The sequence below is a fragment of the Phocoena phocoena genome, chromosome 8 (genome assembly GCF_963924675.1).
Source record: "Phocoena phocoena chromosome 8, mPhoPho1.1, whole genome shotgun sequence".
NCBI classification, from domain to species: Eukaryota; Metazoa; Chordata; class Mammalia; order Artiodactyla; family Phocoenidae; genus Phocoena; species Phocoena phocoena.
Genome location: NC_089226.1, coordinates 26,630,616 through 26,650,078, shown reverse-complemented (window position 1 = coordinate 26,650,078; position 19,463 = coordinate 26,630,616). Strand labels below are relative to the sequence as shown.

Genomic DNA, 19,463 nt, shown 5'->3' with positions numbered 1-19,463 from the left:
TAAGCGACTCCTCCGGAATGGGCGGCCTGGAATGCTCGGCCTTTCCCCTTGGCCTCAGAAATTCCTAAATAAACTCGGAGGGGAAGGTCAATTATGGACCCTAAACCCCCGCTTCAACTCTCTGAGGCTTCCCCGAGGTGGCTCCAGAGGGTGGTCTTCCGTCCCCGGCCCTGCGCCCCTCTCCCTTCCAGCGCCCACCAGGGCCAGTCTGCTCCTCAGCTGCCTCTTCCGTGGACGAGGGGTAGGGCATTTGGATTTGGGGCCCTTTGGTCTGATCCATGTCAACGTGCGCTCCTCGGAGGAGGAGGAGACGGTGGGAGCTGGGGTGGCGCTCAGAGGACGGCGACGAAGTGCCCTTGTTGCTCCTGAAACGTGGTGACAAGCCAGGCAGACTCCCAATGAGTATGATGGCGACACATGATGCCGGCAGAGAAAGAGACCACGGAGGAGGGGGTGCTTAAAGGGAGAAGGAAGTAGGCGGGCAGCAATGGGAGAGAGGCGGGAGAAGAAGGGCGGGAGGAGCTAGGGGAAGGGGGGCGAGATAGGCGCGCAGGCGGCAGAAGCCTTTGCCTCCGCGACTGTGCGGGCCACAGCTTCCCCACCCTGCTCCCGGTCGCACGCTCGCAGCCTCCCCGCGAGCGGCAGGCCGGCCACAGCAAAGCGCCGAGGCGGGCGCTGAGGTGGCGTCGCGCTAGCAGCAGCAGAGGCGGCAGCCACCGCCAAACGCGGGCCCCGGGTGCCGCGGCGCCCCAAGTTCCCGCCATGAGCAGTCGGCTCTGGAGGCTCCGCGGCTCTGGGGACTCACTCCCAGCCGAGCACGGCAGCAGCGCCCAGGGGCCCCAACGCTCCTAACGCCGCCGCCGCCGCCGCCACCCGCGTCCCCCCCGCCGCCGCTTCGGCCGCCGCAGAGCCGCCAGCAGCATGTCTCGAAGGAAGATTTCGTCGGAGTCCTTCAGCTCCGTGGGCTCCGACTACCTGGAGACGAGCCCCGAGGAGGAGGGGGAGTGCCCCTTGTCTAGGCTCTGCTGGAACGGCAGCCGGAGCCCGCCCGGGCCGCCCGAGCCCAGCGCGGCAGCCGCCGCCGGCCCGACCCCGGCAGCCGCCGCCGCCACCGCCGCCACGGCTGGGGCCAGGAGAGCGCAGCGCCGGAGGCGGGTCAACCTGGACTCTCTGGGCGAGAGCATCAGCCGCCTGACGGCGCCCTCGGTGAGCGGGGAGAGGGAGAGCCGCTGCGCAGGAGAGAGGAAGGGGATCGGGCAAGTTGGCGCCACGCTAGCCCGGGCGTGTGCGAAGAGCCCCGCCGCTGGGGGGCGGCTGGGCCTTGCTACGCCCGGCCTACGGTTCCCAAAGGCCGGGGCAAGACCCGCACCTTGGGCTCTGGTGGAGGGGGGCACTGAGTACGGGAAAGGAGGAAGACTTCACTCCTCCGGGGTCTCCTGATTCAGAGGTCTGTCTGCCCACCTCCAGCCTTGAACCCTCCTTCGTCGCGGTCACCCTGACGGCCCTAGGTCCTCCTTCATGCCCACCTGTTTTCTTTCCCCCCGACTTTCCCAGGCACTGCGTTCCGCAGTTCCCATTTCCATGTCTTTCAACTCTGGTCTCCAGTATCCCAAAGGAACTCTTACTCCCTTCCAGGAAACTCTTCCTCTCTTTTCCCACACTCTCTTGCTCTTAGCATGACCTTCTCTGACATCTTTGAATTCTGCAGGCTAACTGCATTCTGTGTTGCATTCCTTTCTTCAAATCTTTGGGAACTGGTTGTCAGATACTTTTTTGAGTTGTCTTCTGATGAAGAAACCTCTTATCTCTTGTTTTCTCACTACTTCATATACTTTTTTCCTTAGTCACTAGGCATTTATTGGCTCAACCTTCTTCTGTGAGTAACCCTGGTGTCTCTCTGATATTTCTTACACCCCTACCTCATCCTTCACTCTCTTTTCCCTGGACTTTTTAGTGCTTTCTCCCTCATTTTTTCATGGTTTCCTTTTATTAGGCCCTTCATAAATATCTGTTGAATGAATAAATGCCTTCCTAGCTCTCTCTAAACTTGTGCTCATTTAGGGATGTCTGTATCAGCAGTTGCAGGTGTACCCCAGACTCGCCCTGGTTCCAGGCATCTTTCCAGAGCACTTCTGCCTCATTCCTGCTCAGGCATTTCAACTACTCTTGACTTTTACTCTTTGCAGTAATGCCAGACCTCTGTTTTAGTCTTTGACTGTGTAAGCTCTGTTTTGAAGGAATTCACTCCATTGCACACAGAATCCTAAAGAGACTCAGTGTCAAATCACCATCCACCTTTTATTCTCACCTTCATTGGTTACAAAGGCTTCAACTATTGACAGCACTTTTACCTACCCATCTCTGAGACTTTTACTTCTTTAAAATTTCCAAAATGAATTGGAACATTGATCTTGTTTGCCTACTCTTGAGTCTCCCTTTTGAAAGTACTCTTATAGTTTATGGTAGGACGGACCTGAGAAAGAATGGGATCCAGAGAGACTGGGAACTGGTACCAGGCAATCCTACAAATATCCTGTGGCCATTGCATTAATGGAGTATGACCTTTTAGCAATGAAACTACTCTTTGGTCATCTTCCTTTTTTTATGCATTTCCCCTTCAATTTACCTTTAGCCACTTCTTTCATTGGTAACCTAGGAAACAAAACTCAGAATGGGTTAGCTACTGTTTGCTATTCTTAATGCAGATATTTACCAGGAAGCATAATCTTAGGAACTATTTGATGTTGCAAATTGTTGAACATAAGCCTTTATAAAAGGAGTCCAGGAATCCTGTGCATCTGTAGTTTTATGTCAGTACCCAAAGCAACGTTTGTGCAATATACTAATTCTTCAGTATAACAGATTCATATCTAATATGATGATTTTAATAAAGATGATTATTAGTTTTTTGTGGGAATTGTTTTTATAATCCTGGAGTTTTCTTTTTGCCTAAGAATCAGAATTTACAAATTTCTAAAAAGTTTTGGTACTGCGTCTAGTAATGCCACTTTAACATAAGACTATTCTCAGCAACTTATGTGAGAAGTAGATAAAATAAACTGAGCTCAAGTATTTACTGCCAAAATAAGAGGTAGGAAATAGTCTCTGATTTTTACCTTTTATAAAGGTAAAATTTGAATGACTTTGACTCTTTGCTGGATAAAAAGCATGTAATCAAATAATGGTGTACAGGATAAGAAGTTTGAAATTGAAAATAATTGCGATAATCAAAAATATGCAACAGCTGTATGTACTTTCCATGCTATAATTCTTTTCTATTTTGTTTCTTTTTTAAAATTTTATTTATTTATTTGGTTGCACCAGGTCTTAGTTGCAGCAGGCAGCCTCCTTAGCTGTGGCATGCAAACTGTCAGTTGTGACATGAATGTGGGATCTAGTTCCCTGACCAGGGATTGAACCCAGGCCCCCTGCATTGGGAACGTGGAGTCTTATCCACTGCACCACCAGGGAAGTCCTCTTTTCTATTTTGAAAAAGGTCTTTCAGCTGTTATGCTGAAAACATACATGTGAATATAGTGTAAACAATTCCAACTTCATAAGGCATGTATAAACAAATTCTCATTGGCTAACCATCATGTCACCAATAGAATTGGTAACACAAGGAAAACAGAGAGTGTATTTCAAAGCAGTGGCTTATTTCTGTGTTCTCCACCCCCATTTTCTTTTGTTTGGCAAGTTAGAACACTACTTCAAAAAGTTCCAGTAGATTCGTTCTCCTACATTGTCAGCATTCTAAACTTCTCTGAAAACACTTATGTGCTATCTAATGTCCTTTCATTAGAGCTAAACAACTTAAAACAAACCAACAAAACCCCAAAAATCTCTGAGAACAGCCATTAACAGAGCATTCTTAGATGGAAATTTCTAGTTGTTTTGAGTGTTGCAAACCTTCTTGCATTGCTGTGGAAGCTCCTGTGTTCTTAGTGGTCTCTTCGTGGAATATTGTCTCAATCACTGGAGATTTATTTGTTTTTTTATTCAGGATAATTTGCAAGTAGGGAAATAGAAGTGAATTTAATAAATACTAGGATATTGCCAAATAATTCAGCTAGTAATCTGATCAATGGAATATTCAAACTCTGTTTTTTGATATTTTAAGAGTTACTTTTAGGTGCATTGATGTTGGCTATAAAGATTATAATACTTTCATACTATTTTAATAATAAAAGTAAATTGAATTCATAAAATTGAAAAAATTCTGGAATTCAGGATACCACGTTCTCATTCATTGTGCCTTGGACAACTAAATACTTGTATATTATTGTGCATATTACTTTTACTGTCTAGGATCCTACTCATCTGTAAGTTATTATATTTAGGGTCCCTTCCTGTTCTGACAGTCTACGAAGACATATTGTATTGTCAAGCTTTCAATAAACTGTCACAATGGCATAGGAAATAAAAAGCAAGGACCTATTACTATGAGTTTTAAAACTGAGGAAAGTAAATTACTTTTTTTTTTTTTTGCGGTACGCGGGCCTCTCACTGCTGTGGCCTCCCGCTATTGTGGCCTCTCGCGTTGCGGAGGACAGGCTCCGGACGAGCAGGCTCAGCGGCCATGGCCCACGGGCCCACGGGCCCAGCCGCTCCGCGGCATGTGGGATCCTCCCAGACCGGGGCACGAACCCGCGTCCCCTGCACGGCAGGCGGACTCCCAATCACTGCGCCACCAGGGAAGCCCGTAAATTACTTTTTTAAGTAAGGGCATCAAAGTACTATTTATTCCACCTAGTTAAAAAATATTTGAGCATCTGCAATGTAGCAAGTATTGTGCAAAGCACTGGTGATACAAATGCCAAACAAAACTTTCCTGTTTTTTGACTTCGTGGAACTTCTTTAATTATAGGCTTTATTCTAAGGAAACTGTATTGAGGTAAAATATAAGAACTCCAATTGTTGAAGAGATGTCTAGGGGAAGTTTTATTTATCATCCACTTTGGTTAGTTTTGTTCACTATGAATCTCTGGGGTGCAGCCATAAAAATAAAAATAATCCTAAAGACCTGGCTGAAGATGCATATATCACTTATTACATTATTTATTTTGAAATAATTTACTTGGGAACACATATGGAAAAACAGTTGGGTGTTTTACATCAAGGGTGAATTTAGGGTCTCATTTATTTCCATTTTATGTTTATAAATGAGAGTTGCTTAGACCCCTCTCATTTTGACATTGGTTTGGGTTTGCTAATGTCAGTCTGTCAGTGGAGATATTCTAGGAAACCAACCCAGGGGCAAGGCTTTCCTAGGTTTCTTGTCAGAGAACTACTAGCTGTTATAACATTACAGATGGCTTTGAAGACCTCAGAAACTATAGAGAGCAGAATGGCAGGGAGAAAAGTAACAGAACTGGAAGGATGGCATATAAAGGGAGGAAAGCTACTTACATAGGGAATAGTCCAAGAAACAAAGAACAGTGAGGAAAGAAAAAGGAAGGGAAGCTTGAATTCAAGTAGCAAAAATCCAAAAACTCCTTCATTATTTTTGGAAAGGAAATTGTATTGATACATGCCTATGAAAAAGTGAAAGGACATAAAAAATACATATTTAGCCTCTCCTAGTATTAAATAAAATTAACTTTCTGATGTGTAAAGCCTTAAATAAAACCTTAGAAATTGTGAGTGTAACTAACATGTAAATAATGAAAAATATATAACATATAGTTTTGAGATTAGATATTTGATAAATTTATGTGTTTTAATTGAAGTTTTAAACATTTGGGGCTCAATATGGGTAATAAAGTTCTTAGCAATAGATTCATTAAAATTAAAAATCAAACAAAATGTATTCTAGTAGTTCAGTGTTTTCACTTTTGTAGAAATTAGATACTATCATCTGAAATCAGAATTTAATGGCCATCTTTTGCTCTTTTTTACCTCATCCCTAGTCATCAGAAACAACACGAAAGAACTGAAAGAACAAAGATTTGAAGTTTGACAGAAAAATTGAATAACTCCCTGCTGAGCCCCTTGCTATATGTAAGGCCCTGGGAAAGCTAACTCCTTCCTCCTCAGAGCCTTAGTTTTCTATTTTGTGAAGTAGGAATAATGACTACCTTATAATTTGTTGTGAAAGAGGAGCAATATTCCTTGTAAAATTTCTTGAACTCAATAAATGACAGTTTCAAGTTGAGATCCATTAACTTCAATCAAATTTGAATGCCTCCAAATGATCTAAAATTTTTCATTTTTTCTCAATAATTTACTTGCTAGTAACCTTATTAAAAGAGTTCATAGGTTAACTGATGTCATGTACCTAAAAAAAAATTGATAAGGAGTTAATTTTGTTGGCATTGTCCAGTCAATCCATTAAAAAAATTAAAACTGGGCTCTCTTTTTGGCTCCCTGGCTATGCCTCATGTGTGTACACAAGTATACGTAATCATTGCAGATTCAAACATTTCTATCAAACTGTTGAATGTTATGTGGCAGTATGAGTACCACAACTATAAATTCTATAAAAATACTAGAACATATATATTTGGTAGAATATGAGTATTTCACAACAAATTACTTTTAAATTAGGAAAAACTTTAGGTGAAAGAGAAACTGCTTATTTCACTTGCCTGAGAATTTCAAGAGTTCCCCATCCATTGTTTTCAAAGTAATTTGTACAAGTGTTCAAAGGTTTATGCTGTGAGATGCAAGAACCACCTAGAGGGGTGGGATAGGGAGGGTGGGAGGGAGGGAGACGCAAGAGGGAAGAGATATGGGAACATATGTATATGTATAATTGATTCACTTTGTTATAAAGCAGAAACTAACACACCATTGTAAAGCAATTATACTCCAATAAAGATGTTAAAAAAAAAGAAAAAAAAAAGAAGAAGTAGAGACACAGATGTAGAGAACAAATGTATGGATACCAAGGTGGAAAGGGGGGGTGGGGGGAATTGGGAGATTGAGATTGACGTATAAACATTATTGATGGTACATATAAAATAGATAACTAATGAGAACCTACACTATAGCACACAGAGCTCTACTCGATGCTCTGTGGTGACCTAAATGGGAAGAAAATCCAAAAGAGAGGGAATGTATAGCTGATTCACTTTGCTATACAGTACTATACTCCAATAAAAATTATTTTAAAAATAAAAAAAATTAAAAATGAATTATGCAGCTAATGACTTCTACATTTTGTGTACTGCACTCTATTCTTGTTTGGCTACAAGCTCAATTGTTAGCCCTTCATTTTAAAGATAAATTTTGACTATGGGAAATGACATCAGTGATTATTAGTCTGTAGGTAGAGGTGATGTGATTATATATTCCTTTTTAGTATGTAATTTATCTACCTTGAAGCTTTCTGAGATGTGTGGGAAGAGTACCTGAGGGCTATTATGTGTTTTTTTCCATTCTATATCATCATTGTTGTTTTCATTCACTTTTGTTTTATCTTGTTGCCTGTCATAGGGAGCTGAAGGTAAAAGTTTAAAAACTTACATGTTTTATTGAATATGATAGTAAAATAAGTGGGTGATCTCTAGATATAGACATTGTTAACTGTGAATTTCACACACATCTAGGAAGAAAAAAATTAACTGGCATAAGTAGGGAGAATGTTTACAAGGGCTGACTAGGTTTTCTTTGCAGACCCTTATTTGATGCATGAACCAGTGATCAGGTCAAAATTCAAAGTTCTATTTAATTTCTTACTCTAATCTTGGTACTCTTATGTTTATCTTGTATTTAGCATGGTACCTGATACTTAATGGATTTTCAATAAAATGCTCAGAATGAATGAATGGATGTTCTTATTTAATTATCCAATTATATTATTTCTTTTTTTGTTTGATTTTTTTTCTGTGTTATATTTGGTTCAAACAACATATTTAGATTTCATACCCAGCCTGTGAGAGATACTTTCAAGTATGCAAACCTGTTTGAATTTTACTTACACCTGCCATCTGAAGCAAAACTTCAGAATAAAGTTGTGTTAAAAAGAGAGCAGATGGAAAAGTATTCTTCTCCTGGAACTCCTTGAGTGGCCTATTTATATTTTAAGAAGTTAGGTAAAACAACTCTCCTCCCATCTCCAGTATAAGTCTGCTTATATTTTCTGTACAGTTCTCTCTCCGGTGAGAAATGTTTGTCACCAAGTGGGCTACTGTCCCCAAAAATGCACTGCTGGGAGATGGAATGAAAAATCTTGCTCCTCAAATATCACTTCAGGACAGGATCTGAATATCTAGAATTATGAGCATCTCATAAAGTTGAAAATTCCAGCTTAGAGTAATTTAGGAAGTAGGGGAGCTGGAAGTCTCTTTGAAGGCTGGAGATTTGTTGTGGCTGTTGTGGGGAACTGAGAAAGAGTGAACATTCTTATAAATAGAACAGTGAGAAATCACTTCCTGTACAGGCTTTATTTGAGGCATATTAAACAGTTCTTCATCTGAACTAGTGGTTATCAAACTTCAGTGAACATAAGAAATACCTAAAGGAAATCATTAGAATGTAGGTTCCTAGCATAGTTCACTGTGCTATACAGTAGGACCTTGTTATTTATCCATTCTATATATACTAGTTTGCATCTGCTAACCCCAAACTCCCCCTCCATCCCTCCCTCACCTTCCCTCCTCCTTGGTAGCCACATGTCTGTTCTCTATGTCTGTGAGTCAGCTTCTGTTTTGTAGATAAGTTCCTCTGTGTCATATTTTAGATTCCACATATAAGTAATATCATATGGTATTTGTCTTTCTCTTTCTGACTTACTTCACTTAGTATGATAATCTCTAGGTCCATCCATGTTGTTGCAAATGACACTATTTCATTCCTTTTTATGGCTGAGTAGTATTCCATTGTATATATGTACCAACTCTTTATCTATTCATTTGCTGATGGACAGTTAGGTTGTTTCCATGTCCTGGCTATTGTGAATAGTGCTGCTGTGAACATAAGGGTGCATGTATCTTTTTGAATTATAGTTTTTTTTTAAAATTATAGTTTTGTCTGAGTATATGCCCGGGAGTGGGAATGCTGGATCATATGGCAACTCTATTTTTAGTTTTTTGAAGAACTCTATAGTGTTTTCCATAGTGGCTGCACCAACTTACGTTCCTACCAACAGTGTAGGAAAGTTGCCTTTACTCCACACCCTCTCCAGCATTTGTTATTTGTAGACATTTTTACTGATGGCCATTCTGACTGCTGTGAGGTGTTATCTCATTGTAGTTATGGTTTGCATTTCTCTAATAAATAGCGGTGTTGAGCATCATTTCATGTGCCTGTTGGCCATCTGTATGTCTTCTTTGGAGAAATGACTGTTCAGGTCTTCTGCTCATTTTTTGATTGGGTTATTTGTTTTTTTAGTTGTTGAGTTGTGTGAGCTGTTTGTATATTATGGAAATTAATCCCTTTTTGGTTGCATCTTTTGTGAATATTTTCTCCCATTCTGTAGATTGTCCTTTTGTTTTGTTTATGGTTTCCTTTGCTGTGCAAAAGCTTGTAAGTTTGATTTGGTCCCATTTGGGGTTTTTTTTGCTTTTATTTCTATTGCCTTGGGAGACTCACCTAAGAAAACATTGGTACTATTTATGGCAGAAAATGTTTTGCCTGTGTTCTCTTCTAGGAGTCGTATGGTGTCATGTCTTATTTTTAAGTCTTTAAGCCATTTTGAGTTTATTTTTGTATAGGGTGTGAGGGTGTGTTCTAACTTCATTTATTTACATGAAGCTAACTTTCCCAACACCACTTGCTGAAGAGACTGTCTTTTTCCCATTGTATATTCTTGCCTCCTTTGTTGAAGATTAATTGACCGTAGGTGTGTGGGTTTATTTCTGCGCTCTCTATTCGCTTCCATTGATCCATATGTCTGTTTTTGTGCCAATAATACACTGTATTGATTTCTGTAGCTTAGTACTACTGTCTGAAGTCTGGGAGGCTTATGTCTCCAGCTTTGTTTTCTTTTCCTCAGGATTGCTTTGACAATGCTGTTTTTTTTATGGTTCCATATAAATTTTAGGATTATTTGTTCTAGTTCTGTACAGAATGTCATGGGTAATTTGATAAGGATCACATTAAATCTGTAGATTGCTTTGGATAGTATGACCATTTTAATAATAGTAATTCTTCTAATCCAAGAGCATCCAAAAGCATATCTTTCCATTTCTTCAAATCATCTTCAGTTTCCTTTATTAATGTTTTATAGTTCTCAGCAAGCCTTTCACCTCCTTGATCAGGTTTATTCCTAAGTATTTGATCTTTTGGATGCAAGTCTTAAAATAGATTTTTTTTTTTTACATTCCTTTTCCAATATTTCATTGTTAGTGTAAAGGAATACAGCCGATTTCTGTATGTTAATCTTGTATCCTGCTACCTTGCTGAATTCATTTGTCAGTTTTAGTAGTGTTTGTGTGGAGTCTTTATGGTTTTCTATAAAGTGTATCATGTCATCTGCATATAATGACAATTTTACCTCTTCCCTTCAAATTTGGATATATTTTATTCCTTTTCCCTGTCTGATTGCTCTGTCTAGGACTTCCACTACTATGTTGAATAGAAGTGGTGAGAGTGTCATCCTTGTTTTGTTCCAGAATTTAGCAGGAAGGCTTCCAGCTTTTCAATGTTGAGTATTAATTTAGCTGTGGGTTTGTCATATGTGGTTTTATTATGCTGAGATATGTTCCCTCTGTACCCACTATGGTGAGAGTTTTTATCATGAATAGATGTTGAATTTTATCAAATGCTTTTTCTGTATCTATTGAGATGATCATGTGGTTTTTGTCTTTTCTTTTGTTGCTGTGGTGTATCACATTAACTGATTTGTGTATGTTGAACGAACCTTGTGAACCTGGGATGAATCCAACTTGGTTGTGGTGTATGGTCGTTTATATGTTGTTTGATTTGGGTTACTAATATTTTGTTGAGAATTTTTTCATCTATATTCATCAAAGATATTGGCCTGTAATTTTCTCTTTTGGTAGTGTCTTTGTCTGGTTTTGGTATCAGGGTGCTGGTGGCTTCATAGAATGTCTTTGGGAGTGTTCCCTTCTCTTTAATGTTTTGGAAGAGTTTGAGAAGGATTGGTATAAGTTCTTCTTTGTGTGTTTCATAGAATTCACCTGTGAAGCCATCTGGTCCTGAACTTTTGTTTATAGGGAGTTTTAAAAATTATTATTATTACAGATTCTATTTCACTTCTAGTGATTGGTCTGTTCAAATTATCTATTTCTTCTTGATTCAATTTTGTTGGGCTGTATGTTTCTAGAAACTTTTCCATTTCTTCTAGGTGTTCAAATTTGTTGGCATATAATTGTTCATAGTATTCTCTTATGGTTATTTGTATTTCTGTGGCATTGGTTGTTATTTCTTCTTTTTCATTTCTTATTTTGTTTATTTGGGTCCTGTCTCTTTTCTTCTTGGTCAGCCTGGCCAGAGGTTTGTCATTTTTGTTTATACTTTCAAAGAACCAGGTCTTGGTTTTATTGATTTTTTTCTATTTTTTTTTAATCTCCATTTTATTTATTTCCTCTCTGATCTTTATTATTTCCTTTCTTCTGCTGACTTTAGGCTTTGTTTGTTCTGTTTTTTTTTTTTTTTGAATTCTTTTAGGTGGTAAGTTATGTTGTTTATTTGAGATTTTTCTTGTTTTTTGAGGAAGGACTGTATTGTTACAAACTTCCCTGTAAGAATTGCTTTTGCTGCATTCCATAGATTTTTGTATGGTTGTGTCTAGAGGGTCTAGTTTAATAACTCTAGGAAGAGGCCAGGACTCTGTATTCTGAACAAAAATCCAGGTGATTGCTAGGCCCACCAAAGTTGTGCTTAAAGATTACTGAATTCCATACCTCCAGGATCATTGATCTAGGCTCAGTGAATGCTGTAGACTCATTTTTTGGATAGAATGATCCTGGAAGTGGCTCCTTTGGAATGATTGTATCCCAGGCAATTATTGTCTTAATAGGAACAGAATAGAGGAGGTGTCTTGGAGACACACCTTATTGCTGTATCCTTCGTGTTCAAAATAATTTTGTTAGCTCTGTGTTGGAAAATATTTGAGGTTTAACCATTTGTAGTTTTAATTATTTGTGGACTCTTCCCATTTTTCCTGAGTATTCTCCCCTAAGTTTATGTTTAGTAGGTCACAAGTCATTGATGTATGTGTCCTGTGGCCTCTTTACTCAAAATAAAGAAACAGCTATTCAAAAATGTTGGGGCTGGTAGAGAAGGGAGAAGAAGGGCTGTTGTGATGGTCAATCTGACATTATTATCCATATCTGTGTTTTTTAGAGCAAGATTGACATGACATTTCACAAATGTGCCATCAAGTGGTTCATTTTGAAGCAATGACTTGTTCATGTGCCAGTGAAATTTTTTTTTAAAAGGTGAAGAGAGAAAGAAACATCTAGATGGAGAAGAATTTTTTTGCCTAGAAAGGAAGCAATAGGAGGTTCAGATATCAGATTATAGAACCACCTCTCAAACCTTTCCAAAATATGACAAATATAACAATGGTTGCTAAACTCTACATCCTTAGCCAATTAGTCTTTCTCTCATTCAGTGGCTAAGATGGGTAGGGGTCTAGTTGAAGTCTCCAAATAAATGGTGGTCCAACGTTTGAAGAAATTTGCATTTGCAGAGAACTCTAGAACCAACCTATTATGAGAGGAGGCTGTCTGTGTGGAAGTCCTGAGGTTACCCTAGTTGCAAGGCCTTGAATCCACTTGACTCCTTTTCCATTCATCGTACTATATTTGTGACGTGTGAGTCTGCTGTGCCCAGTGGAGGAACTTAATATGTTCTAAAAAAAATGCTTCCATTCCTTGCTGCTTTATACCTCTGCTTCTTCATGCATGGACCCTTCAACTTAATATTGGGAGAGCATGGCTTTCCTGATTAGTTTTGTGCATACACAAACACAGACACACACATACCCAGATACATCTGTCCTGTTTTCTGTTGCTGCATTTCTTCCCTATAGAATACTAAGTTATTGCTCAGACCTGAATAGTGGGACTTATTGTGTTGACAGGTGATTTTGGTTTATTCTGCCTCCTTAAGACAGAGATCTGTGCATGCCCATGCCTAGCAGAAAGTCTGATTTATAAAGGCACTCAATAAATGTTTGTTAAGATAATGAATAAAAGATTGCATAAATTCTTGTGTAGATTGTGGTGTATCTGGTAATGCTCTGTAGGCTACAGTGATTTTGTGCTGTCATGTTTTAGTTGATTATTGTAACTGCTTTGTTTGTACATTTTTTTCAGACACAAATAAGTGTAAAGATAGTTAAAGCATTTGTTTTAGAATGTTTAAGATTTTAAAAAAAACTCCCTTATTGGGTATTTTATTGTGTTACCAAACATTGTATTAAAAATCTCTACAAACCAGCATATCCACATATCTATCCTTCAGATATCAATATAGACATAATGATGTTACTGGAGGGTTAGAGTCCTTGAGAAAAGTGGTAAAGTTAGAAATTATTGATTTAAGGAATGGGGGAGAAAACTGAACAGGAACAGGTTAATGTATTATTGGGTATTTCTTGAGGGTCGAGCTGAGGGTGACAATAATGAATTTGTAGTCTAAACTGAGAGGATTAGTATGACTTGGAACATATTATTGGCTGTTTTTTGAGGGTCCAGCTGAGGTTGGAGATGATGAATTTGTAGCCTAAACTGAGAGGATGAATATGACTTGTAGAGGTATAAAATGGTGAAAGTATTTATTGTATATTAAAAGGCCTATATGTCAGATTGAGTTTGAGCTGTTAGGGGGCAATTTAATGGAGGAGGGTTAGGGTTATGTCTTGGGAAATAATGAGAGTGAATGTCAAATGGGGCAGATTGTAATACTCAAAGGCATTTCTAGCCTTCTTGTGTTGGACAGAGATCTGATGTTAAGCTTATTTAATATATATCTGGGTCCTGTTCTTTCACTATTCTTTCTCACAGAATAGATGATTGGTACCGCAGGTCCCTGTCTACCAGACTGATGACTGGTAACTAGTTGGTCTTTGAGAAACTCAGATCTAGCTTCTTGATTACTATATACATTATGTTTTAAAAGTTAGAACTAATACTTGAAAAATAAGAACATTCAATTACATCATTCAATGTATTATTTATGGGCCCTAGTTGTTACACAATAAAGTTTCCATGGCTCAGACTTGGTACATTGCTTCTTGAGTATGAGAGCCTATGGGATTTAGAGTAATGGGTGGCTACCAAAACATTTCCTAATGTATTGGAGAACATAGCAGATTTTTTTTTTTATCTGAAAAGGTAAAAATTAGTTCCAGTGAATCAGTCTAAATAAAACATATGCAGTATCAATTCATGAGTAGATGAAGTTCAATAAAGTACCCTTAAGAGTTAAACAATTTTCATTTTGTTAATCAGTCTTTGATAGTCCCAAAGACTCTCCTGTGTGTTTCAGTGCCTCAGTGTCATCATTACGAGTCAATTATCACTGAGCTATAGATGTGTGGGCATCCTGGTAACTGGAGTGATTGATTGATTGATTTTTTCATTATTTTTTTCCTCCAGTTTTTTTTGAGATATAATGGACATACAGCACTGTATAAGTTTAAGGTGTACAGCATAATGATTTAACTTATATACATCATGAAATTATTACCACAATAAGTTTAGTGAATATCCATCATCTCATATGGATACAAAATTAAAGAAATAGAAAAAAATAATTTTTCCTTGCGATGAGAACTCTTAGGATTTACTCTCTTAACAACTTTCATATGTAACACACAGCAGTGCTAATTATATTTATCACATTGTACATTACGTCCCTAGTACTTGTTTGTTTCTTAGTGATTCGATATTTCTATACATTTAAAAATGATCATCATGATAAGGCTAGTTACCATGTAAGTGGAGTGTTTTAGATAATCAAATGCTTTACAATATGAAATTTCCTCTACATAGAAGCACTAAAGAACTAAATTGTCCTTGCGGTCTGAAAGAGTTAATATGCGTGCTCAGTTTCTCCTCTTCCACCAGGGAGTCTCAGGCAATGGGAGACAAATTAGGCATGATTTGAAAAAAAAGGTTTTGTTTTGTTTTTGTAACTTTTAGAGTTCTGTGTATAATTTGGTTAGTGTGCTTGTCTTGTTTTTTCTTGAAAAATGCCTGTTAGTGTATGTGTGTGTGCAGGATGGGTGGGGAGAAGGGCACTGGTGGACAGAGGCTACAACGCAATTAATGCTGCTTTCTGATTTTATTTTAATTTTACTTCGGGGAAATAACTTTTCTGGCTCTGTTTCCCATCTCTGAAATCATATGTAATAAGACTGATTTCTCATTCAAGGGTAAATATGTAGTAAAAAGTGAATAGTGAGCTGAAGACAATGTGTCTGTTACTAGTTGCTTTGTCATGCTGCTATGCTGATTGCTTGAGGACTAAGGCATTGTTTCAGATTCCTTCACTCTCTACATTCTGGGAAAAGCACAAGTTTTAGAGTCAGACACTAACCCTGGTCATTATATTGTGAATTCTTGGATAATCCTCTATAAGGCTCATTTTCTTTATAAAATGAAGGTAATAATTTATAGGATTATGAAGATTAAAAGTATAATGTGTACACAGTAATTGGAATACAGTAAATGATCAATTAATTTTGGTGGCTTTTATTAACTGCTTCTTATCAGCATCTTACTGACCTGTATATTGTAAATCACATCTCCTGGTAACTTGAGTTACCTCCAGCCACATCTTTTCCAAAACAGAAATTTCCTTCTTTATGGTTGTTGCTCAGCATTCTCCTGCTTTTTACGGGAAATATTTTTTAACTATCTTGGGTGTACATTTCAGAGTTATGAAATCTCCCAGAAATTCCTTCCCAGAAATCTTAAAAATAAATGTATTCTTACTGGTCACCTTACCCCTCACATTCATTCATTCATACAGCATTTATTTAGCAAATGAGTACTTGTTGACTCATTAGCATGCACTCAATATGCATTAAACACACAGAAGAAGTGGGGCATTCAGACAGAAATTTGATATGATCCATTTGGATTTAAAAAATGTAAAACTGCTTTTTAAAAATTACCAAATAATGTGCATGACAGCTATTTTTGCCCCTCTTTTTCATCCTATCCCAACCTTTCCTTATTTGGCATATGGACATATGGAGGACATATGGACAAACGAAGGGTCTGTATGTAAAAGATCAGTTGAAACTGTAATGAAGATGATGATGCTAGTAATAATAACTGCTCATTTACCATGTGCTGGGCACTGTACTAAATGCTCTACACATTTTATTCTATTTTCATACTCACAACAGTAATGCAAGAGTGATGCCTTACTATGATCTACAAGTACCAAGAGACTACCTCTCTGACCTCACCTCATGAACTGTAATCTACACTTACAGTTCTATAGTACACTCCTTGAACATTCCAGGAAAGTATTATCTTGCCTCAGGACTTGTATTCTATATCCCCTGTGTCAGAAATACCCCCTCAGTCCAGTTCTCCACATGATTGGCCTTTTCTTGGCTTTCAGATTTCAGCTCAGTGTCACCTCATCAGACAGCAGCTCTCCCCCACCAGCCATCCTCTTTAACATCATTGTTTACTTCGACCAGCACTCACTATCAGAAGTTATCTTTTTATTACTTACTCACTTATTTATTGTCTTCCCTCACTGTAATTGTCTGAGTTGTTCATAGTGGTTTTTGTAGTGCCTAGAATAGTCCTGGCTAAAAGCATGTTCTCAGTACCTCTTTATTGACTGAATAAACATCATTTTGAAAGAAGTCTTAGTACCTAGAAAAGAAAGAGCATAGTTAAAAAAAAAACTTACAGGGTAGAAGAAGAAGAATGTTAGGCAACTACTGGGGATCCAACATTAAGTGTTTTCATAATATGTATCATTGAATTTTCAAAATAGTCTCATGAGAGATTGAGAGAAGTTGAGTGACTTGCCTGTGATCACAGTTAATTACTTACTGATGGAGAATAAGATTAGACTCTTGGTCTGTTTAGCTCCAAACTCTATTTCTTCCACATTTGTATATTTCACCCCCTCTGAGTGTGGTGGACATTGTGATGTACTGCCTAGATGCCCCTACTTTAGTAATGATGGACTTAACTTCCCTAGATTCTAGGAGTGCTGCTGACAGTGACCCTCAGCTGTCAGTCTCCTATACGTATTACCTGGACTGAAAAGAGATGCCTTGCCCAATGTCATTCCCCATTCCAGTGACTAATCAGCATATGGATATGAAGACTTGCCCCTATTGACCTAATTCAGCCAACTTTGAAGGTAGAACTCCACGTAGGGTCAGCGGTGGTCTCCACTGAGATAGCATCACAGTCCAACTTCTTCCTCTTTCATGGGTATTGATCCTCAGAGTACCTCTTAATAAGCTTTTTGCATTCTAATCTTCTCAGAGTCTGCTTCCCAGGGAACCCTGCCTACAATAGTGTGTTTGAGAATTGTGATGGCATTAATAAAAGTGCAAAAATCAGCAATGGGAAGGAGGTATTTGGAAGGAATATAATGATAACCTTGGATTTGGATTTTTTGAATTTAGGCGCAAATGGTTGGCTCTGGACTGTGAGTTCTTTGTGAGCTTTGTGTTATTGGTTCACCAGCCTCAGCACAGTGCCTCTCATACTGTAGGCAGAAGACTCAGTAAATAGACCATTAAAGATTTAGCATTGGAGTTTGGGGTACAGTTCATGGAGGTAATAGCAAATATCTTGAAAATTGACAAGCTGTCTTATTGAAAGAGAGGAAAAATAAGAATAGTAGAGAATTGAAAAGCAGTATAGAAAAGGGAATCAGAAGAATGTAGGTGCTAGGATGCATTTTTGTTTGGTTGAGTGGTGGGAGGTGACTGGAGAGCAGCTGGAAGCAAGTGTTGTAATGGTTGATATTTGAAAAATGATGTAAATTTAAGACTGGTACTTTCAAACCCAGTACGAATGAGGTTTCTGGTGGCCTTCAGAAGTGATGTCAGTTGTGCAACTGAGAAGGAAACCTGTTTATTGAGATTTAAAGAGAGAATATATGATGAGTAAACAAAGGATATCATGGGCATAAATTTGTCTTCCAAGACATTTGGCAATACAAGTAAGGAGAGGTAATTGTCAGGGCCTGTGAGGCCAAATCAAAGTTTATTAAAGAAATGGAAATTCATGTTTGAAGGTAACAGAGTAGTCAAAAAAGCTATAGATGGATGAGATAAATAGGTTTTGGGAAAGGGTAGAGTTGATTTAGAGCCATTCTGTAGCTCCTTTGCCAAAAGTAAGGATACTTATTTCTCTGTACCCAAGGGGAATACAATATGGCATAGTAGGAGTATAGTGCAAAGACAGCTCTCAGATTTTGGTTTTATTTACACCTAATTTATCACGATCTTATCTTGATTTTATCATTATAACTCATTGGTCAGTAATTTTGTCGAATTTAAATTGCAGTTCTCTAGGTATACCTTAGCTGTTGTAGCTACACTGACCATAGGATGTCGAATGAGGTCTGAAATGTTAGTAATTCATTCTTCAGAAATTTTGTATTTAAACCATGAAGTGTACATTTTTGGGTATATTCCATTGTAAATCACTTTTTGAAAACTTCAGATTTACTCTTATTCTTCTAAAGATAAGACTTTGTAAATTGATTTATGCTTGTACTAGCTTGTTCTCTTTTAGTTTTAAAGGTAATTTGAGATACATATTTTATGTATATAAACCATATTCTTACCATCTCTGTGTCTGATATGACTTTGTTTAGCATTGGACCTCTTTTTGACATTGGTGAAAAGGTCTCTAAAGGAAGGAACTCTTGAGGTATTAGGAGCCAAGTGAATAGGACTCGACTTTGTTGTTATACTGAATATATTTTACACAGTTGAAAGGTGGTGTGGAAGGCAAAATAAGGCCAAACAAGACATACACAATTAAACGGCGCTTCTTGGCCCTCTCCTTTTTCATTCCTGGGGGAATTTTACTCAATTTCAGCAAGCAAGGATTTTTGTCTATTTTTATATACTTCCAAATCCCAAGTCTACTAGTGCCTGGCATGTGGTAGCTGATCCGTAAGTATTTGTTAAATGATTAAATTTAGAGTGAATATAAAGATATTTATTCTAACTATACTACACAACTATACTAACTATACTACACAAATAAGAAAGAAGTAGGATGATAAAAACAAATGCACTTTAGAAAAGTAAAATCAGTAACAGGAAAAACAAAATAGACAAAACATATTATACAAATGTAAATAATTATTATATCCTATTATCCTTTATTCCTTCATCATATATTTACTATACATCGTCTATATATGCTTGACTTTATTGTGTCCTGAGCCAAAACATAAGATCTATGGAGCACAAAATGGCTCTAGTCATCTGCAGGGTTAAAAAATAAAAGTATTTTTTGGATTTTTATCCAGTATTTTACTGGATTTTCCTTAAATACTCTTGTAATATGCTACAGTAGTCGATTTACATTATATATTAG

At 38.1% G+C, this 19,463-nt stretch overlaps 1 protein-coding gene across 1 annotated transcript in view; it reads left to right on the top strand.

Moving 5' to 3' along the window:
- Nucleotides 1-921: 921 nt before the first annotated feature.
- Nucleotides 922-19,463, top strand: part of GUCY1A2 (guanylate cyclase 1 soluble subunit alpha 2) — a 436,032-nt gene continuing 417,490 nt past the window's right edge. The window contains exon 1 of the mRNA XM_065882085.1: nt 922-1,206. Within this exon, the coding sequence (XP_065738157.1) occupies nt 922-1,206 (285 nt within the window). The remainder of the gene's footprint in view (nt 1,207-19,463) is intronic.